This window comes from Scyliorhinus canicula, chromosome 7, assembly GCF_902713615.1.
Source record: "Scyliorhinus canicula chromosome 7, sScyCan1.1, whole genome shotgun sequence".
Classification (NCBI taxonomy): Eukaryota; Metazoa; Chordata; class Chondrichthyes; order Carcharhiniformes; family Scyliorhinidae; genus Scyliorhinus; species Scyliorhinus canicula.
The window spans coordinates 28751250-28777535 of NC_052152.1; the positions used below are offsets into that span (position 1 = coordinate 28751250).

Sequence of the window (26286 nt, forward strand, 5' to 3'; positions counted from 1 at the left end):
ACTTCAATTTTCTTTATTGGTAACAATAAATTACATCTGAACTCACGGCTCCCAATAAATGTGAAAGTTGTAATACTTCTTGGAGCCAAGAAACATTTATCAGCTGAATGATTTTTGCTCCAAAACAAAAACATATGAGTGGAAACTCTTGCTTTATTTCTGTTAAGACACAAGTACCTCGAGAGTTGAACAGAATAATGCAACTGCAAAATGTAATTATTTTTTCAGAAAATCATTGCCATCACTGATGATGTCCCATTTGCCATGGTCTATGTACGAAACACTGGTTTGGCCTCAACTGGAGTATTGCAGTCTTGTCCTGGGCACCACAATTCAGGAAAGATAGGAAGGCATTCGAGAGGGTGCATAAAAGATTTTCCTTCATTCTTTCATGGGACGTGGGTGTTGCTGGCAGGGCCGGGATTTGTTGCCCATCCCGAATTTCCTTTGAACCGAGTGGCTTGCTTGGCCATGTCAGAGGACAGTTAAGAATCAATCATATTGCTGTGGATCAGGAGTCACGTGTAGGTCAGACCAGGTAAGGGTTGCAGATTTCCTTGCCTAAAGGACATTAGTGAACCAGATGGGTTTTCACAAGAATAGTATCAGGGATAAGGAACTTCAGTTCATCAGAAAGATTAGTCAGGGAAGCACGGTAATACAGTGGATAGCACTGTTGGGTCACTGTCTGTACAGAGTCTGCATGTTCTCCATGTGACTGCATGGGTTTGCTCCCGTTTCTTCCCACAAGTCCTGAAAGACGTGGGCCGGGATTCTCCCCCAACCGGCGGGCGGGCCGTACCGGCGGCAAAGAGTGGCATCAACCATTCCGGCATCGGGCCGCCTAGAAGTTGCGGAATCTTCCACACTTGGGGGGCTAGGCTGGCGCTGAAGTGGTTGGCGCCGCACCAACCGGCGCCGAAGGGCCTCCGCTGTCCAGCGCGAGTTAATGTAAGCCTATTTGTGACAATAGAGATTATTATTATTAAGTTGGAACTGTCCTTCTGGGAGACGAGATGGTTGAGAGGAGATCTGATAGAGATACTTAAAATTTTGAGCGGTCTGGATAGAGTAGATAGGGAAAAACTGTTCCCAGTGGTGGAAGAATTGAGAAGCAGAGGACACAGCTTTAAGGTAATTGGCATGAGAAACAATGTCCACACGTGTGGTTAGGATCTGGAATGCACTGCAAGGGATCTTGGTGGAAGCAGGTCCAACTGACTTTCAAAAGGGAAGTAGATCACTATCTGAAAAAGAAATATTTGCCGGACTACGGGGAAAAGGCAGGAGAGTGGCACGAGGTGAATTGCTCCTTCAGAGGGCCAGCACTGATACGACGGGCCAGATGGCCTCCTGTCCTATAACAATTCTATAATATCAGAGGACTAATTACATTGACGTGTGCAATTAACTACCAGTAATGTCAGTCTTCATGATCAGATGCTTAATCCCCTGATCAGAACAGTGAAACAAAGTTTTGTTCAGTTACTGAAGACAATTACAAACGTGTCAGTTTTTTTTACATATTAACACTTCAGTAAATTTTCTCATCTTTCCTATTTTTCCTGCCCCTTGCTGCCACCGTTTGTTGATAGGCTTCCCACTTCAGTTGAGAAGCGAAGACAATGTGGCCCACAGAACTAGGACACGTTGCTTTACAATTTACAGCTGTCAGGAGCTACAAATAGCACAATTCTCAGCACAGAATCAGGTGATTTGGCTGAATCTATCTATGCTGGTGTTTATGTTCCATATAAGCCTCCTCCTACCACACGTCATCTAATCTTATCGATAAAGCGGCAGGAAATAACTTCATCCACCTATCAAAATAGAGCTTTCTTAACTTTCCATGCAGCATACAACCTTCAGGCCCCAACACGTGAATGGCAAAAGCTCACTCTGTGATGGTAAACAACCAATACCCGAGGGAAAGATACAAGTCAAAGGCTGTGCTTTGCGATTACTACACCAAACAGACCACCTAAAATTGTAAACCTTTATGCTGTATTGCGATTTGCCTCCCGTTTAACTGTGGCCGACATTTTCTAGCCGCATTGTGGCGTGTCCTGCTGTGGATGATTTGACGGCCCAGCCGATAGTTCATTGACTTTCAGCAGGATCAGACAATCCTGGCAGCGGGCGGAGATGGAAAATCCTACCCTGCATTTCACAATAGAATTGTTGCGGGAAGGTTTTTCCCCAGAACTGATTTGTGTGTTTGATTTAGAAAACACGCTCCAACGCTCACGTCCACCATGAGTGATCCAGCACAAAGAATGGCACTTCTGCTCCCATCAAAATTGATTTTCTTGAAATCAGTTCAACAACACATTATTCGTTTTTGAAATTTTAGTAAATGTAACAACTACATAGATCCTCTTCCCCGCATACATCTAGAATGGCTTGATAACGCATATTCAGTGTCTGTCACAATTAATACTTGTAATCCCCCACTTCAGTCAAATGAAATGAAAGCATGTTAGAAAAAGACAGAGTGAAAGTGCTTATTGTTAAATTGTTCTTACTAATCGGGACAGAATCTCAGCCAAACATCACATTGATCTGAAATATAAAAAAGGCAGAGGAGCGGCTGCAGAACATGAAGCTATAACCGGTCTGCTTTGTAAATACCACATCGCAGACTATATAAAGTGTAGCAGCAGTAATCTCTCCAAAAATATTTTACTTAATTATTAACTGCATATTCGGTCTCTTCACTGGCTTACATATAAATATAATTTTCAAATTCTTACACTCTTTTACACTGCTATGCAGTCAATCAAGAATTCATATCACAATAAAAACAGAAAATGCTTGGAAATCTCAGCAGGTCTGGCAGCATCTGTGAGGCGAGAAACTGATTTGAGTCCATACTTCGGAGCTCTAAGGGAGGGTCGTGCGGACTCAGTAATGGGAAACAACCAATACCTGAGGCAAAGTTAGGAACAGTTAATATTTCAAGTCCGCACGACCCTCCCTTAGAGCTCCGAAGTATGGACTCAAATCCATTTCTCTCCCCACAGACGCTGCCAGGCCTGCTGAGATTTTCAAGCTTTTTCTGTTTTTTATTTCCGATTTCCAGCATCCGCAGTATTTTCCTTTTAGTTTAGGAAAACGGTGTGTCAATTTTATAAAGTGAGATGTAAAAAAAGAAATCAATCTCAGGTTATGGGTATCACCTGCAAAGCCCGTGTTTATTGTCCAGAACTGGTGGGGGGTTTGTTGGGCCATATCAGAGGGCAGTTAGGAGTTAACAATGTTCTGGAGGTAAGGTGTCACATTTAGGCTGAACAAAGACAAAGAACAAAGAAAAGTACAGCACAGGAACAGGCCGCTCGGCCCAGCAAGCCTGCGCCGACCATGCTTCCCATCTAAACTAAAATCTTCGACACTTTTGGGGTCCGTAACCCTCTATTCCCATCCTATTCATGTATTTGTCAAGATGCCCCTTAAACGTCACAATTGTCTGTGCTTCCACCACCTCCTCCGGCAGCGAGTTCCAGGCACCCACTACCCTCTGTGTAAAAACCTTGCCTCGTACATCTCCTCTAAACCTTGCCCCTCGCAGCTTAAACCTATGCCCTCTAGTAATTGACCCCTCTACCCCACAGAATGAAACAAAATTTCTTCCCTAAAAGATATGAGTGAACCAGATGTTTTTTTTTAAAGGCAGCAGTTACAGACACCATTATTAATACTAGTCTCTTAACACCAGGCTTATTTAGTAACTGAATTTATATTCCCTAGCTGCCAGGGTGGGATCTGAATTCCTGCTCCAGATCATTAATGCACGCCTTTGGGTTACTGGTCTAGTAACATAAACAATATGTGACAGTCCCCTGAATATTCTGTGCCGCCTGAATCACAGGTTATTTGTTCTCTTTGCGGCAAGTTCACAGCATTAACCATGTTGTTATTAGTAGGCACTAAGTGGAGACCAGGTTCTAACCCCACATGGAACAGAAAATCAGAGTAGAGTAATCTAGGTTTACGGATAGCTGAAACCAATATATCAACTTTGGCATGGGAATAGGGGGGGCCAGCTTAAACTCTCCACTTAGGATATGGGAAGATCAGGGAGGGGATGTTGGGAAGTGAAACAAAGTTGTTCATAAAAAATGTATTTGCCTGAGCCTGTTCACCGAGATAAGCACACCGTGGGCGTGACATTATGTTGAAAATATCAATCATGACAACCCCATTCTATCATTATTGAAAATAAACAATTTAGTGGGAATTCCCCTCAGGAGATCTTTCGCTTGGTCACTGTTTTGGATAGATGCGGAAATGAGGGTTTGAATTTTGTGGAATCTGTTGAAATCCTGCCTCCAGGGCTGAAAATGGGAGGCAATCCCGCTTCGCCGAGCAGGGAACCCAGGACCACATTTTACCAACGGCAGCCAATTAAGTGGCTGCTGTCCTATTAAAGGCTCAATCAGAAGGCGGGCAAGCTCAGTAGCATCACCGCTAATGGTCGCAACTGCTGGGGCTGCACCTGGTGGATAAAGGCGCATTGATGGCTGGCACCTGGAAAACAGGTATGTCGGGGGGTGGGGATCCCCCGATTACAATCGGGGGGGGGAGAGCGGGGATTCACCGAGGGCAATTCACGTGGGGAACTTTCCGCCATTTCCTCTGTGGGCCAGAACACTCTAAAATACAGCACTTCCACCCCAGAACCCACAGGGACTCTGCCGGACTTTATATTAACTGGGTGGGTGGTCTCACCTTAGCTACAATGCTATTTACCAGTCCCCTGTCTAGCAGGGGGATCTTCTTTTAAATATTCCTCTCCAGCACAGACGTAAGGCCCAATTATTTCAATTTTCCACTTAATTTGAGTCTTCCTCAGTCGTCCCATCGTTCAGAACAATAGCAAATGAACGTATTTACTTTTTTCGGTTAATTCCTAAATGTTCTTTGTTGGGCAGTGAAATTAATGTCGATTACAGAGATACTTAGTTTTTTTCCTCTTTACTGAAAGGGAGTGCATCAGTACTTAGTATATCGCTCAGGAGGCAGAGGAGAGATATTAATATTGGACCACCAAATCCACGTGGTCTTTTAATTCCTATGTCCTAGATGCATCTTCTAGACTCCGTGTAGTTTGATGGGAAGAATTTTCCGTACTATTGGAATAATGTCCAGAATCGACACTTGATTGACTGCTTTGCACATCATCCTCTTCACTAAGGGTCTTCCCATCCGGCTTGGTTGTGGCTTTGTCTGACTTTGAGCCATCAGTTTTAGTCGAATTTAATGGCACTGAAAGAATTTCTGACTGGGATACGATGGAGAGCTTGTCCCAATGTTCTTCATGCAGGTCCTCTTTATTCAGAGTTTCAAAGAGTGGTTGCTGGTATGGTTCAGTCAAGTACTGAAAAATGGAAAATGCAGTTATTAATATTTGTTACAACTGACCTACTGACAATTTGAACTGAAAATGCTAAACTCATTCAACTATCTCGAAGGTCAGAACCCAAACGACAGGGAGTTGCAAAACATTAGAGTAGCAGCCCAGGTCCCGGTGGTATATGCTAAATTAATGTTCTTTTGGTCCCGCAAAGTTTTAAACCACCCCCCCCCCAAAAAAAAATGAAGTCCCCTCCCCCAAAGATTTTATTTGTTGTTTTGTGTTGACCCAGCCAGCAGCCCACACACACACGATTTGTTATTTTGTCCCCTGATTCAGTCTCGACAGTAATCACTAACTGTAAGATCTTCCAGCAGCACTGAAGTATAAATCAATGAGATAAAAGGATCATCATACCTCTCTGATGTGAACTGGGAGACTGTAGGAAGGGTACATTAGGTACTTGACGGCTCGGCGTGCATAGATGACAAAGAAGAAACAGCCCAACGTTATCACTAAAACGGCAACCAATGTTATGAAAAGGACTTGGGCTGCTGCCAAAGCTCTTCTCTTAGCTGTGGATAAAAGAAAAAACATGATTGGACGTTATGTGGATGAACAACGCAAGACACCAGCACTGCACAACGCTGCATGTGCCACCTGGAGCTGGGCTGCTACCTCCAATGCCTTGTAACTCGCTGCAATTTGAGTTCTGGCCTCAAGAGGTAGATAAATGAAGTCAGGATCATCTCAGAGTTGCTCCTGTCTGCACAGTCATCAGCCCAGAGTTATTGCATTAGCTTTTTAAATCAGAGACATCGCTAATTCACTTGTTCAATGAATGCTCAGCTTCATCGCTGGTGGTCCAGTCTTCAGCTACTGGGACCCTACAGCTCTGGAATTCGCTCTTTAAACCTCTTTGCCTCTCTATCAAGCTTTTGGTCGTCTGGTCTGATGTTCCTCATATGGTTCATTGTCAAAATATATTTGATGATGCCGTGAAGCATCTTGGGACATTTTATTATGTTAAAGCTGATACGTAAATGCAAGCAGCTGTTGCTGTGCATTATAACACGAGGATTAAGAGGCAACAACAGAGGGTGGCGCAGTGGTTAGCATTGCTGCCTCACGGCGCCGAGGTCCCAGGTTCGATCCCGGCTCTGGGTCACTGTCCGTGTGGAGTTTGCACATTCTCCCCATGTTTGCGTGAGTTTCGCCCCCACAACCCAAAGATGTGCAGGGTAGGTGGATTGGCCACGCTAAATTGCCCCTTAATTGGAAAAAAATGAATTGGGTACTCTTCATTTATTAAAAAAATAGGCAACAACAGCATCAACAGAGCATAGTGGAGATATGCAAAACATTGCGATTTTCTTTCTCGCCATGTCACCTCGTACAATTTGAGGCTTTGCAGCGGAGTACATTTGCACTCCAGCAGAAATTTAATTCTGGCAACAGAAACAACTTGCATTTATATATTAAAATAATGAAAATATAACTAAGAGTGAATGTAAAAATCTTACCATCAGCAGTGACATATTCACAAGTGATTGTACTGAACTGTCCTTGCTTAGAGCTTTCCTTGGAATAGGCCTGTACTTTCAAGCAGTAGTTGGTCCATGGTTGGAGATTGAGCAAAACAGTTGATGAAGCGGCAGACTTATTTTGCATCTGAAGGAAGATAGGCACAAGTCAATTGGTTTGTGTTTCTTTAACTGTTGGTTTGCGTAATAAAAAAACTAGCTGCTAGGTTAGCACAACATTGCTGCACAAAATCAAAACCCATCACCATTCCTTCAATACAATCATTCCATTCTAATATGTAATGGCAGACCCAAGGAAATACTATTTGATATGGCTAAAGGCTAAAATATTGAAAAATGAAGTGGCAGCATCTTTTCACAGCAACTTCATTTCAGTGTTAATGTAAGCCTACTTGTGACAATAAAGATTATTATTATTTTGTTCGTCAACATTGCCAAAGTTGCTAAACGTGAAGCTGACAAAGATCTAGAGATACTGGAAGGCTTGGCACTTAGCATGTCCTCAAGTCAATGCAGAGCAGCGATGCCAAACTATGTAGTCAAATTAGCAGAGTACAAATTGGAGGAAATCATTCAAAAATCGCTCTGGTGAGACTGCAGCTCAAAAATTGTTTTCCGTATCGGTCACCAAAATTCAAATGAGACATTGATGAGCTGAAGGATGGGCAGAGGAAAGCCATGAGGTGAATCTCTAGTGTCAGAGAACTGAATTCATTGGAACAACTGGAGAAACCTGGGTTTATCGGTCTTGAAAGGCCTAGAGGGAGTATAATAGAAGTATGTGATCATAGACCACATGGGAAAGGTAAACCTGGAACAATATTACAAGTTAAACTATGGCAGGAAGATGTGGAAAGCATAGTTTGAAAGTGGTAAAGGCTGTACTAACGCCGGGAAATCCTTCACACAAATGATGATCAGCCAATGGAATACAGGGCATTGCTGCAAAAAAACAAAACCTTGGAATCATTTACGAAACAGCTAGATTCAGGGTGGTGCAGACTGCTGCCTCACGGCACTGAGGTTTCAGGTTCAATCCCGGCACTGGGTTACTGTCTGTGTGGAGTTTGCACAGTCTCCCCGTGTCTGCGTGGGTCTCACCCCACAATCCAAAAGATGTGCAGGGTAGGTGGATTGGCCACGCTAAATTGCCCCTTAATTGGGGGGGAAAAAAATTGGATACTCTAAATTAATTTTAAAAATTGTTAACAAAAAATAAAACAACTAGATTCAGTGACAGGCTACATTAGGTTTGTTCCTGACAGTAAACTAGCATGGATCAAATGTCCTGTTAAAAAAAATAAAGACTTGCATTTATGCAGTGATTTTCACGACCATAAGATGGCTCAAAGCACTTTGAAGTACATTTGAAGTGTAGTCACTGTTACAGTGTAGGAAATGCAACTCATCAAGCTCCTACAAATAGCAATGCGATAATGCAGATCCATTTGTTTTCATATCTGCTGAGGGTTAAATATTGGCTGGGATATCTGCACTTCTTTGAAATAACGGAATGAGATCTTTTACATTTTTTACTTTTGCATCCTCGATGGGGCCTCAATTTAATGTCTCACCTGAAAGACACCTGTCTTATTGGTGCACTGGCATATCATGCACTTGTGTGGCAAATTATTGAATGCCCTTCGAAGGTACAAAAAAATTACATCCATTGATTCCCCTTGCTGGTTGAACCCTGAAAATCTCTTAACAGATTTATCAGCAAATTTCCCTTTCAGAAAATTGTGGTGATTCTGCCTAATTATATGATGATTTTTTAAAAAAGTGCCTGGTTGCCTCATTCCTAATAATTCTAGCCTTTCCCTTAGTACTGATGACAGGATAACACTCCTATAGTTTCCTGTTTTCTCTCGCCGTCCTTTAGGCAGCACGGTAGCACAAGTGGATAGCACTGTGGCTTCACAGCGCCAGGGTCCCAGGTTCGATTCCCCGCTGGGTCACTGTCTGAGCGGAGTCTGCACGCTCTCCCCCTGTCTGCGTCCAAAGACGTGCAGGTTAGGTGGATTGGCCATGATAAATTGCACTTAGTGACTGGGTTATGGGGATAGGCTGGAAGTGAGGACTTAAGTGTGTCGGTGCAGACTTGATGGGCCGAATGACCTCCTTCAGCTCTGTATGTTCTATGTTCTAGGGTTTCATTTGATACTTTCCAATAAATTCTATTCTAGGATCGAGGAAATTCTGGAAGATGCATCCACTATCTCTTCTGTTGCCTCTTATAAAACCCTAGACCCACAGGACTTGTCACCTTATAGCCCCACTAATTTCTGCAGTATATTTTCTTTACAAATACTAATTATTTTAATTCCTCAACCTCATAAAATCCTTGCTTCCCCACAACTTCCAGTATGTTTTTGTGTCTTTTTCTGTGAAGCCAGATACAAACTATTGTTCTCTGCCATTTCCTCATTCCCCATTATAAATTCTCCAGTCTTTGCCGTTTTAGCAGAAGATGTTACAATCTGTATTTATCTCAAATTCTAATTTCTTCCTCTTTAGCAATTTTCTGGTCATCCTTTGCTGATTTCTCAAACCCTCCCAATCCTCAGACTTGCTCTTTTTGGCAACATTGCAAACATCTTTAATCAAATATTGTTGTTAACTTCTCTAGGTAGCTGTGGCTGAACTACCTTTCTTGTAGAAACTTTATTGCTTATTGGAATGTTTGTTGGCTGAAAATTGCAAATGATTTATTTAATCCTTGACTGTCACTGGGTCAAAATCTTGGAAACCCTCTACTAACAGCACTCTGGGTCGTGCCTACACAACATGGACTTGAATGGTTCAAGAAGGAATCTTAGCATCGGCCTCTCAAGGGCACTTCGGGATGGACAATAAAAATACTGGCCTATCCAATGACACCCACATGCCATGAAAGACTAAGAGAAAAATGTTTGCCATTGTTCATCTGCCATCATCTCATTGAATCTAATTTGCGAATGTACCTCAGCCAACTCGCCCCTTGCACCTACATAATTGGTTTTGTTTACATTTAAGAAGCTTAGTTCGAAAGTCAGACAAGTCCGTGAGGGAGAAAGTCACAGATGACTATGTGGGTAGGATGAGATGAAGAAGATGGAAGCAGGCTAATATGGAGCATAGAGCTGGGTTGGGTTGAAGGGCCTGTTTCTATGTAAAATTCTGTATAATTCTATGACTCAATATCTCTCTCCAATAGTCACAAAGGAATACTCTAAAAATAACTTACCTTTGTAGTTCCTTCTTCATTCTTTACCCAATAAAACACATGGTAAGCAAGATCCGCATAATTGTTGCGCAGGGAAAGTCCGTCTTCAGTGGCTGGATCCCCAATGGTGACGTGCAGTTCACCTCCCTGTGACAACACTTCAACTTTTGGAGGCCCAATCACAGCTAAGGTTTAAAAAGAGAGCTTGAGTTTCAGCAAAATTCAGGGCACAATGTGTACTGTGCTAAAAAAGGCTTAATTTTCTTTTGAAAGATCTAGCATAAAGTTTTGTTGCTTTCTTTTCCCTATTCCTCTCTATTCCTCTAAATAAATCTCCTCTCCTGAAGGTACTGATTCATTTAAGGACATGGTTGCAATGGTATAGTCAGCTCTCCAGTACCCCAGTAAAATAACCAAACTTCATGTGAAAGGTTAGACAATGAGCGTCAGCAGACTATTTGTTTATATAGAACATCTTCGCTGCATAGTTTCCAAATGAAGCTATCGGGATAGAGATTTGGATCCTGAATCCAGGCCTTTGAGACTAATGATGTGGACATGCCAGCATTGGACTGGGGTGAGCACAGTAAGAAGTCTTACAACACCAGGTTAAAGTCCAACAGGTTTGTTTCAAATCACTAACTTTCGGAGCACTGCTCCTTCCTCAGGTGAATGAGTTTGAGGGTTGAGTGAATGAGTTGAATTGGTTTGAGAATAATGGTAGCACTCTAATGCTGCACTGGTAGAGATCAGCTAACTCAGCAGGGAATTTTCATACTGACAACCACATGGAGGCAGGTGTCATGTATTATGAAGGGAAGGCAGTGTGGTGCAGTGGTATCGTCACTAGACTAATAATCCAGAGACCAGGATAATGCTCAGGTGATACAGGCTCGAATTCCAGTACAGTAGATAAAAATCTGGAATTAAAAGGCTAATGATGCCCATGAAACTATTGTCAGGAAATCTGCCGTCCTTACCTGGTCTGGCCTACATGTGACTCCAGATACACAGCAAGTGATTTAATCTTAAATGCTCTCTGAAGTGGTCTAGCAAGTCAGTTAGGGATGGGCATTAAATGCTGGCTCAGTCAGCGATGCCCACATATCCCACAAATGAATATTAAAAAAATTAGGTTTACAGTGTGCAGATACCACCCACTTTGAACAGTTAGCCCTTCAACATTATCAGGCAAAATGGACATGTATCAAATCAGACCATCTGGAATTGGACCAGGAATAGTTTCAGTGGCTCCAACGACTGAAATGACCATTTCTGATGTTTAAGTTTTCTTTCTTTTGTTAATAAATGTTTTAATTTAATATTCAAAATCTCCAAAAGAATCACCTGAATTTGTGGCTTCTGAGTTCAGTACACATATCTTCTTGTGGTAAGAACAAAAAAAGACAAGAGTTGAGATAGCTTGCCAAGTTTCCCTTTGGGATTTGGTTTGAGCAGCAATCACTACCTTCCTGATCATAACACTACCGTTGTTGCAAAGTGGCGGGGAAAATCCAATGTTGCGCCCATTTGTAGCCGATTTTAAGTAGCCAGCAAACAGGTTCAGTCATTCATTTCACGTTTTGTGGTTCGCTGGGTTGTGGTTTATGTCCCATTCCAGAACACAAGCTCAAAATCTAAGCTGAGAATCCAATGCAGTACTAAAGGAGTGCTGCACGTTTGTACGAGATTACAGGTCAGATGTCAAATCTTTCTGCCTCTTGAGTAGTTGTAAAACAAATGCCATGGTATTGTTCTAAGAAGAGCGGGGAGATTTCCCCTGCAGTCTTGGCCAATATATATGCCTTAATGAACACTAAATCAGATTATCTCGTCATTATCACCCGGCTAACTGTGCGAGATTGCTGTGTGCAAATTGGCTGCTGCATTTCTCACATAACAGAGGTGGCAACATTTTAAAAATCCTTCATTAGCCTAAAGTCATCCTGAGGTCATAAAAGGCATCGCATAAATGCCTGCCTTTGTTTATTGACATAATAATAAATGATTACCCCAGTTTTGCGGATCCAATCAAATGCCTGCCAGAACAAATCAGCTAAATGCTTGAATATGTTAAGTTTAAGGGCATGGAAGGTAGAAGTACTCAAGAAAACATCCTCAAAATATGCAACTGTTCTTACTGTCTTTATATGGAGAAAATGGCTCTGCGTCAACCCAGCGTGACGTTGCACTTCCATGTTCTGCCCTCACTCTTAGGTAATATGTTGCATAAAAAGCGAGACTTTCGAACAAATCACATTCCGTCTCAGTGATATCCGTACAGTTCGATGCTTCTGCCCAACTGCCATTCATCGTTCTTTCGAACTGTCTGGAGAAAGTAAAAGATTACATTAAGAAGACTGCCTAACAAGGTGATGCCGTAACAAGTGACTCTCTGGTTAAGGGGCACCTAATCTTCTGTAGAAAGCAGCTGCAAAATGGTTCACATGTTAGGGCATTTCAAATGCATTAATGTAAGCCTACTTGTGACAATAATAAAGATTATTATTATTTCCAAGCGTTTGCCAATATGGGCATCTGCGACTGATGCCCATGGCATATTACAGCCATGGGCCAAACATGGACAGAAGAGCTGAATTCTAGAGGTGAGCTCATGATTCCACAGAGTCTGGTCCCATTCACCACTCATGACCTCTGCCACCTAGAAGAACAAGGGCTGCAGGTGCATGCGAATATCAACACATCCACGTTCTGCTCCAAGTCACATGCATTCCTGACTTGTTGGAAATATAAACTTTATCATTGCTGGGTCAAAATCCTGAAACTTCTGAAAAAAAAAGCTATGGGAGTACCACACAAAATGAAGAGGCTCACCAATCCCTTCTCTAGACTAATTAGGGATGGGCAATAATTGCTGACCTTGCTAACAATGCTGATATCCTGTGAAAAAAATGTTAAAAGTAAAATTGGCAAAACTTTGGCAATTTGATTTCAATACAAATGATGTGAGGTCATCATTTTGTAACAAAAAATTATAAAAAGTTCTTTCTAAATGGGAGAAATCTAGAAACAGCAGAAGCCCCAAGACACTTAAATGTCCATGTGAAGAGATCATTAAAGTGCCACGAACAGGGAGAGACATGAAGGGCTTGATTCTCCAGCCAGTCAAGGGAGAGCACAACGCGGCTGGAGAATCCCGGAGTCGGAATCCCGCCCCAAACGGGCGGGACTGAATGATGCTCGCATTAGTAGGTCTTAAACCTACTTATGACCTGGCACAACAGCACCTGGGTGGTCTCCCGGGTCATCGAAGACCCCCGAGTAGTCAGGGTAAGTGCATGGTGGCTCCCTGGCCCTGTCTTGGAACGTGGGCACCTTGGCACTGCCAAGATGGCACCCTGGCACTGCCAAGCCAGCAGGAGCTGTGCCTGGGTGCCAGTGCAAGAATGCCTGGGTGCCAGTGCAAGGGTGCCTGAATGCCAGGGTGGCACTGCCAAGGGTTGGGAGCGAGGTGGGCCATGCCCATGAAATGAGTGGAGAGGAGTTTGAAGGGAGGGGGAGTGCTGGGCAGGTAAGTAACGGTCTCTGGGAGGTTGGAGATGGGTGGGGGTCCTCGAAGGGAGGGGGTGCTGATTAAGGGGCCCAGGGACCCCATGGCGGGGTGTCCTCACTTGGGGCGGTGTGGGGTAGTGCCCATGTGTGGGGAAGGTGACATTGCACATGAGTGGGGAGTGTGAGGAACCCGCAAGCCCACTTAGACATCGGGGCACCCTTTCAAAATCGTGGCCCAATCTCTCAGTTTACCTCTCCAGTGTTAAAAAAAATTCTAAGTGTGGGCTTAACCAGTGAGAAACTCGCCAGGGCCCAAAAAAGTGACAAAGTGTAATTGAATAGAGGTGGGGAACTCCCTGAAAAACCAACCACAAATTAACTTACAAATTTTGGGGCAGAATCGTGCCGAAGACTAACAAGATGCTGGGCATTGTATCTAGAGAACTGGAATTCAAGAGGAACAAGCTATGCCGCAGTTGGGACCTAGATAGACCACGCCTGCAATACTGTTAAGAGTGAGCTCAATGTAGATTCACCGCAACAATGCCGGGACTCCAAACGTTAACCTATGAGAGATTGCGAAGACAGCATCTCCTTAAACTTACGGGGTTAAGAGATAACCCGATTGAAGTTTTCTAGATAGTAAAGGGAACTAATAGGGTCGATAGGGAGAAACTATTTCTATTGGATGGGAAGTCTAGCACAATGGGTTATGGTGTAAAAAAAAGATCCAGATTTTTGAAGACTGACATTAAGAAACAATTCTACATGTGAAGGGTGGTAGAGAAAATCAAAACACTCTTTCACACTTGGCAATTGATGCAACGCCAATTGTTAATTTAGACTGGAGATGGATCAATTTTTGTTAATCGATGATATTAAAGGGAACGGGACAGAGGCAGTGCAGAATCTTCCAAACTGATTGCATGGTCTTTAGACCTCCGCTTGTATGGCTCTATGAGCGGTTGTTGAGAGTTGTAAGGCATTGACTTCCTTCCCTCCTACAGAGGAAGTACAAAGTGGAATCTTGGACTTTAGAGAAAGTACAATAAAGATCAGCCATGGTCACAGTGAATGGCCGAGCAGGCTCAAGGGGTTACATGCCTACTCCTGTTCCGATGTAAAATGACTTCTGGGACTCTCAGTCTCCCCATAGTTTCTAGTGCAAAAGGTACGGGAAGAAGTGGCTGAAAGCAAGTAGAATTATTTGTCCATCTATGTAGTGCTTGAAGAGTTGAGAAATGGGTGTACAGGATTGCTATACCACACTTCAATATTACTGACCACTACTGAACATTTGCCATTTTTGTTAAATTAATTTGAATAGCATTATCCAGCATTAAATTCAAGTCCATTCTCTTACCCTTGGAACTGGACGGAATAGGTGACCGGGCCGAGTTGATAAACATCTGGATCCCATTTGATCAAATGTTTCATATTGAAAGAATCAACTGTCACATATTTTGGTGCAGACACTACACAAACAGAAAGAAAGTTATTCGTTTGAGAAAGTAAGAATACACATTTTTTAATGTTGAAAATATAATCAACATTTGAGTTGTATTAAATGTCATGGCATATTGCAAAGTAACTTGAATTGAAATAAATGTGTCCAATCCTAGATGCAACCAGTCCATTATTTGTTCAGTTTGAGAAATGCCATTCATACATCATTTCAAAACAGTGTAGGATTGCACCAAAGTAAGGAAATGCAATTTGTAACAACGTTCCTTCCCTTGTTGGAAATAAACATGAGATTAGATTTTCCGAACAGCAAAGTTAACTATGGTTCTTTGAGAGGTGGTGAGCTGCGCTGAATCCAGTCCAGTAGGTGAGTCAGGGGTCTCCCCAGGTTCCAGATTGGCGGGCTCTGGTGAGGTGGGGAGGGGAGGGTGAGGGGGGGGGGAGGTTTGTTATGGGTCCTGGAGATCAATTAAGAAGGGCCTCTTCTCCACCACCAGCCTGCAAAGGGAAACTCTCTGAGCAGGAGGTTTGGTGTCGGCCTCCCCTATAGCAGGTAAGGTCCTGTCGACAGTGGGATAAGGCCCTTAAGTGCTTCCTTTGCGCTAGTTATCATTCCGAACTACCATATTTAATACCTAATGAGACATTTGGTGTGCCAGAGGACCAGTGGATAGCTAAAATTACACCCAGATGTAAGAAGGGAGATAATACATGTCCGAGGAACTACAGACCAGTCAACTTGACACCGGTGGTAGGAAAAATAAGGGAATCCTGTCTAAAGAAGAAATCAAAGTAACATTTGGAAAGCAAAAAACATGATGAATAATCAGTGTGGATTTCAAAAGGAGAGGTTTTGTCTGACCAACCTCACTGGATTCTATAGAGCAAATAGACAAGAGCATTTCGATAGATGTAATTTATTCAATTTCCAAAAAGCCTTCAATTAGGTGTCACATAATAGACTAACAAATCAGATCAAAACAAACAGGTGTAAGACACAAGTAGAAGAATGCATAGCGTGCCGGCTTTCAGAAAGCAGTGAGTCGGGGCAAAGGGGAGCTAATCAGAGTGGCAGAGGGGGACAGTGAAGTCCCACAAGAATTAGTGCTGCGACCACTTTTGTTCACAATTCATATCAACTACTTAGACTTATAAATTAAAAACATAGTGGGATTTTCCGTCCCAGGGTGCCCGGAATGCGTTCCCCAATGGTACGGAGAATCAGTCATCGGGGGAAAATTGGCATCAACGCCACGCAATGCTCCAAACCCTGCTGGTGGCAGGAACAGGGTCCACGCTGCATGCCAGCTGGAGCACGTAGATAGTGCAAATGCATCTTAATGGCCCATTTTCAAATATCTTGTGGGCCCAGCACCCTAAGCTCCGGCAATCACATGGGTGCAGATCACTTCTGGTCTCAACAAGCGTGGTCCTGGTGTGGTGGACCTGTGAGGGATTCCCCCTATTACAGGGGTCTCTATGGGGAGGTCTCCCATTACAGGGGTCTTTTTGGGTGGTCTCCCTATCACAGAGGTCCCTGTGGGGTGGTCTCTCTCTCCCTATCACAGAAGTCCCTGTGAGGGCTCGCCCTATCACAGGGGTCCCCATGGGGATCTCCCTATCACAGGGGTCCCCATGGGGATCTCCCTATCACAGAGGTCCCCATGGGGATCTCCCTATCACAGGGGTCCTCATGGGGATCTCCCTATCACAGGGGTCCCCATGGGGATCTCCCTATCACAGGGGTCCCTGTGAGGGGTCTCCCTATCACAGGGGTCCCCATGGGGATCTCCCTATCACAGGGGTCCCCATGGGGATCTCCCTATCACAGGGGTCCCTATGGGGATCTCCCTATCACAGGGGTCCCTATGGGGATCTCCCTATCACAGGGGTCCCTATGGGGATCTCCCTATCACAGGGGTCCCCATGGGGCTCGCCCTATCACAGGGGTCCTCATGGGGATCTCCCTATCACAGGGGTCCCTATGGGGATCTCCCTACCACAGGGGTCCCCATGGGGATCTCCCTATCACAGGGGTCCCTATGGGGATCTCCCTATCACAGGGGTCCCTATGGGGATCTCCCTATCACAGGGGTCCCTGTGGGGTGGTCTCCCTATCACAGGGGTCCCTATGGGGATCTCCCTATCACAGGGGTCCTTGTGAGGGTCTCCTTATCACTGGGGTCCCTATGGGGGGACCCTCTCACAGGGTACCTGTGTAAGGGCAGGTTGGGTAACCCCTGTATGTGCTGGTGGGGGGGACACCCAGGCAATCTGGGGGTGGGGGGCTGCTGTGTGATGCCAGGGTGGGGGAAGAGGTGGCTGGCCGCAGGACCTTGCTATCAGGCTGCCCGCTAGCGGGATTCCCTGGGAATCCCACGTATTCCACATTATGCATAAATTTGCATGGCGTGGAACACGGAATTGCTTGACAGTTTGCGCTCCCAGGGGGGTCGTAAACTAGTTATAATTCAACTCAGGAGGGAGAACATAGGGCGGGATTCTCCGTTCCACAACAGCGACATCATAATCGGCGATCGGGCAGAGAATTCCTTTTTACAATGGAATCGGGGGCGCATGCCGTTGGGACGGCCTCAGGACGTTACCTGGAGGGCCTTTCCGATGCTCCGCCCCGCTATGGGCCGAGACCGCCCGGGGACGTGTGGTCTTAGTGGTCGTGAACCCGGCGTGGCTGCTGCGGAATGTGTCCAGCGCCGTCACAGTCGGGAAAGAGCCGTGCTGCTGGCCGGGGTGGGGGGGGGGCGCGCTTCGGCGAGGGCTGCGGGGACTGGTAAGGGGAGGAGGTGGCCCTATCTGGCAAGTCAGGTTCGCGAGCGGCCAGTGCCATGTTGTGAGGAGCAATCGCTGCAGGTCGCAGGCCAGTGCATGCGGGGCCACGGAACTGCCAATTCTCCAGGTGTTTATATCGGGAGGGCCGTGCATTTTATGCGGTGTGGCTGCTAGTCTCTAACCGGTCGGAGGATTGGTGCTGGAGCCTCACCGACTTTTCTGACGTAAAACTCTGGACGTAGCCCCAAAATCGGAGAATCCAGCCCATAGTCTCCCAAATGGAGAATTGAGCCCATAATTCCTGAACTTGCATATGACACTTTTGGGAAAATAGTAAATACTGAGGAGGAGTGCAAGAAATTAAAGGATGACATTAATAAACTTGTAGAATTGGCATTTAACTGGAAAATGTTTTTTTTTTTAAATTCTTTCACGGGCTGTGATATGGCCCCATAATCAACATAGACAAGTGTGAGGTATTGCAAAAATAAGGTCACTAATTACGAGGAAATTAATTGTCCAAATGAGGTAGCGTGCAAAAGGATCTGGGAATACAATTAGACAAATCACCAAAAGTAGCAATGAAGGTTAACAGAGCAATAAAAAAGGGAGTATTTCGAGAGGAATGGAATTGAAAAGTACAGAGTTTATGCAAAACTTGTGTCCAAGCCTCATTAGGTCACATTTGAAGTACTTAGAATAGTTCTGGTCACCATATTCTGAAAAGGATATCAAGGCACCAGAGAGGGTGCTGAAAAGATTTACAGGGATGACACCAGAATTGCGAGATTATACTTATCATGATTAGGTGTAGGTTAGGTGGTTTGGCCATGATAAATTGCCCTTAGTGACCAAAAAAAAAAGGTTAGGAGGAGTTATTGGGTTACGGGGATAGGTTGGAGGTGAGGGCTTAAATGGATTTGTGCAGACTCGATGGGCCAAATGGCCTCCTTCTGCACTGTATTCTTCTATGTCTATGTTCTATGATGAATAGGCTATACCTTTTTCCACTTGTAAAAAAGAAAACTAAGGGTTGATCTAATAGAGTGTTTAAAATTATGAAAGGATTTTTTTTATTCAAATATTTTTATATTCTCCTTTTTCACATTTTCTCCCAAATTTACACCAAACAATAAACAATTATTAGTAACTAATGTAATGTTAATCCCCATATCAATAACAACGATCCCATCCTCCCACCAAACCCCAGACATTGGCCCGCATGTTAACATAAACAAACGACAAAAAGGAATCAGGAATCACCCATACTCACCATTAACACATACAGTCCCCCTCCCCCCCAACCCCCCCCCCAGCCCCCTTAATGTTCGATGTGATCGAATTCTCGAAAGTGCATAATGAATAACACCCAGGAATTGTAGAACCCCTCCATCCTTCCCCTCAGTTCAAATTTGACCTTTTCAAGCGTTAAGAATCCAGCAGGTCCCCCCGCTAGGGCACAGGATGGAGAGGTTGATCTCCACCCTAACAGGGTCAGCCTTCGGGTGATCAACGAGGCGAAGGCTATAACATCTGCCTCCTGTTTCCAACTCCGGCTGGTCTGACACCCCGGATATGGCCCCACGAAGGCCCGGGTCCAGTTTCACGTGCACCACTTTAGAGATTACCCTAAACACCTCTTTCCAGTAATCCTCCAGCATCGGCAGGACCAAAACATATGAACATCATTTGCGGGGCTTCCCCCCCCAACGTTCACACACATCTTCTACCCCCTCAAAGAGCCGGTTCATCCTCACCATTGTAAGGTGCGCTCTATACACCACCTTCAGCTGTATCAGTCCCAACCTCGCACACGAGGTGGAGACGTTCACCCTCCGGAGCACCTCACACCAGAACCCCTCCTCCATACCCTCTCCCAACTCTTCCTCCCACTTTGCCTTGATCCCTTCTAGCGGCGCCTTCTCCTCCTCCAAAATAGCTCCGTAATCCGCTGATACTAGCCCCTTCTCCAGTCCCCCTGTCGTCAGCACCTCCTCCAGCAATGTGGAAGCCGGCTCAACTGGGAAGCTCTGTATCTCCTTTCTGGCAAAGTCTCAAATCTGCATGTATCTAAATATATCCCCTTGCTCCAGCCCATACTTTGCTCCCAGCTCCTTCAATCCTGCAAAACGACCCCCAAGAAATAAATCTTTTAGTGTCCTAATTCCTTCCTCCTACCACCTCCTAAAGTTTCCATCCCACTTCCCTGGCTCAAATATATGGTTCCCCCGAATCGGCATTTCCCTTGGCCCTGCCCCAACCTGAAGTGCTGTCGAAACTGCCTCCAAATTCTCAATGAAGCTATTATTACCGGACTCCCAGAGCTTCTCCCCGGGGCTATCGGGAGCGGCACTGTTGCTAGCGCCTTCAATCCCGATCCCCTACCCAAACTCTCCACCATTCTGACTCATTGGGAGTCAACCCCTCTGACCCAGCTCCGTACCTTCTCCACATTCGCCACCCAGTAATAATACATCAGTTTCGGAAGACCCAAACCCCCTGCCTGCCTTCCTCTCTGTAGTAGCACCTTTTTAATTCTGGCCACCTTCTCTCCCTCCCTCCCCCCCCCCCCCCCCCCCCCATATGAATGAGGCAATCATCCCTTCAATCTCTCTAAAAAATGCCTTTGTTAGGAAAATCGGCAGGCATTGAAAAATAAACAGGAATCGCGGCAGCACATTCATGTTAACCGCCTGTACCCGACCCGCCAGTGACAGAGGGAGACCATCCCACCTTGCCAGATCAGCTTTCACCCTCCCCATCAAACTAGAAACGTTGTACCTACGGAGCCCCTCCCCCCCCCAATCTCGGGCAACCTGCATCCCCAGATATCTAAAGTGAGTCCCTGCCTTACGGAATGGCAGCCCCCCCACCCCTACCCCTGCCCCCACCCCCGGCTGAGACACCACAAGATATTCACTCTTGTCTCAATTTAGTTTGTACCCTGAGAAAGATCCAAACACCCGAAGCAGCTCCAGTATTCCCTATTGACACACTTGGTTCCAAAACGTATAATAACAAGTCATCGGCATATAAGGACACCCTATGCTCTATCCCCCCTCGCACTATCCCTTTCCACACCCCCGAACCTCTTAATGCGATGGCCAATGGCTCAATCGCGAGTGCAAACAGCAGGGGGGTTCCGAACCTGATGTCCCACGGTGGAGAGGAAAGTATTCTGAGCTGCTGTTATTTGTGCGGACGCCGGACCTCGGCTCCTTATAGAATAGCTTTACCCAGTCCACAAATCTGGGTCCAATTCCAAACCGCTCTAGAACTGCCGTGGGCAGCACGGTAGCATTGTGGATAGCACAATCGCTTCACAGCTCCAGGGTCCCAGGTTCGATTCCGGCTTGGGTCACTGTCTGTGCGGAGTCTGCACATCCTCCCCGTGTGTGCGTGGGTTTCCTCCGGGTGCTCCAGTTTCCTCCCACAGTCACAAAGATATGCAGGTTAGGTGGATTGGCCATGATAAATTGCCCTTAGTGTCCAAAATTGCCCTTAGTGTTGGGTGGGGTTACTGGGTTATGGGGATAGGGGGGAGGTGTTGACCGTGGGTAGGGTGCTCTTTCCAAGAGCCGGTGCAGACTCGATGGGCCGAATGGCCTCCTTCTGCACTGTAAATTCTATGAAAGAGAAAAGTACCCCCATTCTACCCGGTCAAACGCCTTCTCAGTGTCCAATGCCACAACCACCTCGGTTTCCTTCCCCTCCGCTGGTACCATAACCACGTTCAATACCCTCCTAATGTTTGAAAAGAGCTGCCTCCCTCTCACAAACCCCGTCTGAACTTCACCTATCACCTTCGGGAGGCACTCCTCTAGCCTACTTGCCAGCACCTTTGCGTCCACGTTTAAAAGTGATATGGGCCTATACGATCCACATTCCGTCGGATCCTTAACTTTCTTAAGTAACAGGGAAATCGATGTGTGCCCCAAAGTTTGTGGTAACACCCCCTTCCCTATCGCATCCTCAAACAACCCCACCATCAGCGGTACCAGCTTATTTTTGAATTTTTTATAATATTCCACCGGAAACCCATCCGGCCCGGATTATGAAAGGTTTTAATGGAGGAGACGTAGAAAGAATGTTTCCACTTGTGGGGATGAGCAAAACTAGAGGCCGTCAATATAAGATAATCACCAAAACATCAAGTGGGAAATTCAGGAGAAGCTCCTTACCCAGGCAGTAGTGAGAATGTAAAACCCCTTACTATCAGGAGTGGTTGAAGTGAATAGTATAGACGCATTCAAGGGGAAGCGACAAATACTTGAGGGATTTATACAGATTGAAAAAGATTCGGAAGGATGGGAGGAGGCTGGATATTCAATGCAATTCTGTGTAATGCTTGCTGACAGACAGCTCCATGGATGCTAACAAACTTTTACTTGGTTCAAAGGTTATCCATCATATGTGACTTTAGATAGCAATGGAATCTGATTCCATCCCTATACAGGTATCCTTCAGCAGAAGAAATATGGCTGATCGTTTCCCCTCCCAAACCAGTCGGGGTAAACCTAGGGTTTTTATAGTCTGGTAACACAAAACCAATCAAACGCTGACCTGATAAGAGTGGAGAAATTCCTGGCACTCAATGTTACGTTTTGGTGTCTGAAAGCTGGAACTATCCAAGAACCAATGTTCACGTACTTCAGTGACATTTTCTATTTCTTACCTGCTTCCGTCCAGTTTGATGCTTCATTTCTATGCTCTACTCTCACTCTTAGGCTGTACGATGCATTGGAAGCGATATCGTCCAATAATTCACATTTTGTTTCAGTGATGCGTGTACAGTTCCGTACATCCGTCCAATTCCGATTACCATCACCGTCGAAAGTTCTGGATAACGTAGATTGAAACAAGACATTTAATCAAGTGATGTCCTAAAAATAGCATCTCAATCTGTGCTATAGAGAAGGTTAATCGCCTGAAGGAGAAGAATCAATTCAGAAGCTGAAGCGTGACACTACTGCTCAGCACAAGGTCAGTTCGTTAGGGTCCAATATTCGGTTTTGGGTGCCCTACGTTAGGCAGGATATCATGTGGTGTGGAGGGTGCAGGAAAGATACAATGAACAGATACCCGGATCTGAATCTGTAGATATATGGACAACTTAGAAAAGCAATTGCTTCCTTCATTGAAGCCGGGAAGGTTAAGAGATCTGCTACATTATTAGTTGTTTTAATAAAGTAAGTAGAGAAAAACAATGTTCAGAGTGAGTTGATAGCTTGCAGATATAACATTAATGAATTTACCATAAGAAAAGAGTTTAGGTGAGTTTTCTTTTTACATGCAGAGGCCTTTTGGGAATCTACTTCCAGAAATATGGTGAATGCAGATTCCAAAATAGCTTTTAAAAGGAAAATAGACAAATATATTGTAAAATGGATGATTAGGAGGGTATGGGAAAAGGACAGGGGAATGGCATTGGTGAGAGTGCAGTGGGCTGAGGTACCTGTTGTGCTGTTAAGTTCTGTCGGCCACTCTGGTTTAATTTGTGTATCATTCCTACTTTAATAAAAATTATCCCTCGTCCCAGCATCAAGGCTGAGAACAGCTGAGCAGGAAAGGTTTCTCTGGCCAACGTTTCTTTGATGAAGCACAAACTTCCCCAGAAGGTCAGCCAAGGGAGCAGGAAACTTGGGAGGGCTGCCAACAAGGGAGGGGTGCCGGTGGGAGGATTCCGGTCAGAGGTTGTATATCTACTGGATGATCTCATCCCTGCTGAGGCAAATGAAATTCTGAGAATTATCCACACAAGCCACATGCATGAAAGATGCAGCAATCTTGGCATGAGACCAGCAAATCACACACAAGACTTCTGCCAAATGCAGGGAAGTCAGTAAACCTACATCACTGGTGCAACTGCAGCCCAACAACCAACTTCCTGCTCCTTTCAAAAGGCTCATATCCAATTTGTTCTTCTGTCTGAAAGCAGCAGTTTTCTTTGAAAACTCCACTCCCTGTTCATTTTTTGAAAGGCCCATTCTCCAAGAAACCACAGTTTTATTGTCCGTGGAAGACCCTGGGCTGGATTCTCCGGTCGCCGATGTTGAAATCTCCGGGCCGTATCGGCAACTGGAGCCGGGTGCTCTACGCTACCTACCTGCTTGCCCCCAGCAAAACTGAGTAAATGGAAACCTTATAAACAGACATTATGGAAGCACCATTTCCACAAGCACTGCAATGCTTCAAGGACAGCTTCTCAGGGCAGTCTTTTCAGTATTACCCACATCCTGGGTGCACATGAAAAAGTAAAAAGGGTAAAGAGCCAGTTTTGAGGTCTTGTCTGTCAGAATTCTAGTTCCAAGACCCCAGTGAACTACAGAGGAGGTTCCCTCGGATGATCCCAGGTGTGGAGGGACTGCCATGCGAGGAAAGATTAAACAGGTTGGGTCTGTATTCCTTGGTGTTCAGAAGACTGAGAGGTAAGGTGCGGCACGGTGGCACTTTCTCCCTGTGTCTGCGTGGGTTTTCTCCGGTTTCTTCCCAGCATCCAAAAACGTACAGGTTAAGTGGATTGCCCATGATAAATTGCCCCTTCGTGTCTAAAGGTGTGCAGGTTAGGTGGAGTTGCCAAAGAAATTCAGGACCAAACCTGAATTTGCACATACAGAGAGTAATATGTATAATGAAATATATCATACCCCAGAACTGCTCGAGTTCTGATTCATATTTCACATTAGGCCTGTACAGAAAGATAGCTAATCCGTCACATTAGCAGGCACTTTATGACCCCGCAGTGGTTGGACCTGCCATGCAGGATGCGGTGGGCCAGCCAAAAGTCCACTGGCTCTCGGCAGAAGTGGAAGATCCCTGCAGCGGGCAGGGCCAGAACACCCCGGCCATTAAAGCTGCTCAAATTAAAGGAGCAACATCTCCCCATCAGCTGATTTCATAAAGCAAGGACATGAAAGATTTAACATCACTGGGGTTACTTGTGCTTCCTTTGATTACTTTAGACAGATAGCGAACACAACACTTCCCTCACCCTGATCCCATCTATCAACAAGGCCAAGAACAGTCAGGTCATGAGAACACATCGCGCCTTTGAGTCACCAATAACCCTTGTGATTTCAAGACAATCTTCCCTGGAGCACAAACAAAACCTTCAGTGGCACACCCATCATCCTGTGTACAAAAACCCATTCAAATTGGGAAAAGGATCAACTGATTGTAACTGCATCATTTGATTTTGCAATAATACAGCTTTGAAACCATTTCTTCAGCTTTAAAACTTTTATCTTATTCCTGATTGCAATTGCATGCTCTTAACTCAATTTCTATTTGTGTGATGTTACTTCATAGGTCTGCAGTACTTATTTCACAAAGAGTTACTTTCTGAACTGTACAGAATATTATGTAAGAAATACAGACTGATGCATCATTTTTTGGGGAATTAGTCAAATATTAGGGCTGGGCAGCACGGTAGCACAAGTGGATAGCACTGTGACTTCACAGTGCCAGGGTCCCAGGTTTGATTCCCCGCTGGGTCACTGTCTGTGCGGAGTCTGCACGTTCTCCCAGTGCCTGTGTGGGTTTCCTTCGGAAGCTCCAGTTTCCTCCCACAGTCCAAAGACATGCAGGTTAGGTGGATTGACCATGATAAATTGCCCTTAGTGTCCAAAAAGGTTAGGAAGGTTTATTGGGTTACGGGAATAGGGTGGAAGTGAGGGCTTATTGGGTTACGGGAATAGGGTGGAAGTGAGGGCTTAAGTGGGTCGGTGCAGACTCGATGGGCCGAATGGCCTCCTTCTGCACTGTATGTTCTATGTTCATTAATTAATTTTGTTCGGGGGGTGGGGGGCAAATGTCTGAGATTACCGTTTGTAACTTATGAGTTTAGCCAAATTTTTTTACTTGAAATGTATGTCTGGAACCCGTTCCTTACTGATATGCTACTGTACATTTACATGCACAATACACGGACTGGCCCAATATCTCACTATTGCAATACTGTTCTGCATGTTGCTATCCGAGTGTTAATTGTCTCTAATAAACAGGAGAGGCAATTTTATTTAGCGGTGTCTTTGCAAATGAAAATGTCGGTAGAAGGTCTTCATCTATACACCCACTACAGCAAATGGTAAATGATTCTAAGACAGTAACTCAGGGGTGAGCATGCAGCATACATCAAAATCAGTGCAGGGTGTGAACTATGAAAGTTATTTAAATTTCTTGCTTGTACAATTGCGGTGCGCTGTTTTTATTCCTGTTACAGTGGAATCTCTGTTTCAAACCGTAACTGAAACCCTGGTGGATAATGAGAATGGATGGTTGGGAGTCTACAAATTGAGATCTTGCACTTAGGGAACATGAATGCCTTAAGCTTTGGAATGAAAACTATAATTGAGCTCTGAAGGGCTGTGCAATTGATTTTGATCAGAAAGGATGACACTGAGGTTATTAATATGCTC

General features: G+C 44.9%; 1 protein-coding gene across 1 annotated transcript in view; it reads right to left on the reverse strand.

Moving 5' to 3' along the window:
- Positions 1 to 3656: 3656 nt before the first annotated feature.
- The window catches only part of LOC119968816 (interferon alpha/beta receptor 1-like), a 54139-nt gene continuing 31509 nt past the window's right edge, over positions 3657 to 26286 (reverse strand). Inside the window, exons 3-9 of the mRNA XM_038801641.1 lie at positions 22545 to 22708; positions 14979 to 15090; positions 12244 to 12431; positions 10124 to 10287; positions 6877 to 7024; positions 5771 to 5928; positions 3657 to 5377 (exon numbers count right to left, since the gene is read on the reverse strand). Coding sequence (XP_038657569.1) covers positions 5072 to 5377; positions 5771 to 5928; positions 6877 to 7024; positions 10124 to 10287; positions 12244 to 12431; positions 14979 to 15090; positions 22545 to 22708 — 1240 coding nt within the window. The 3' untranslated portion in view covers positions 3657 to 5071. The remainder of the gene's footprint in view (positions 5378 to 5770; positions 5929 to 6876; positions 7025 to 10123; positions 10288 to 12243; positions 12432 to 14978; positions 15091 to 22544; positions 22709 to 26286) is intronic.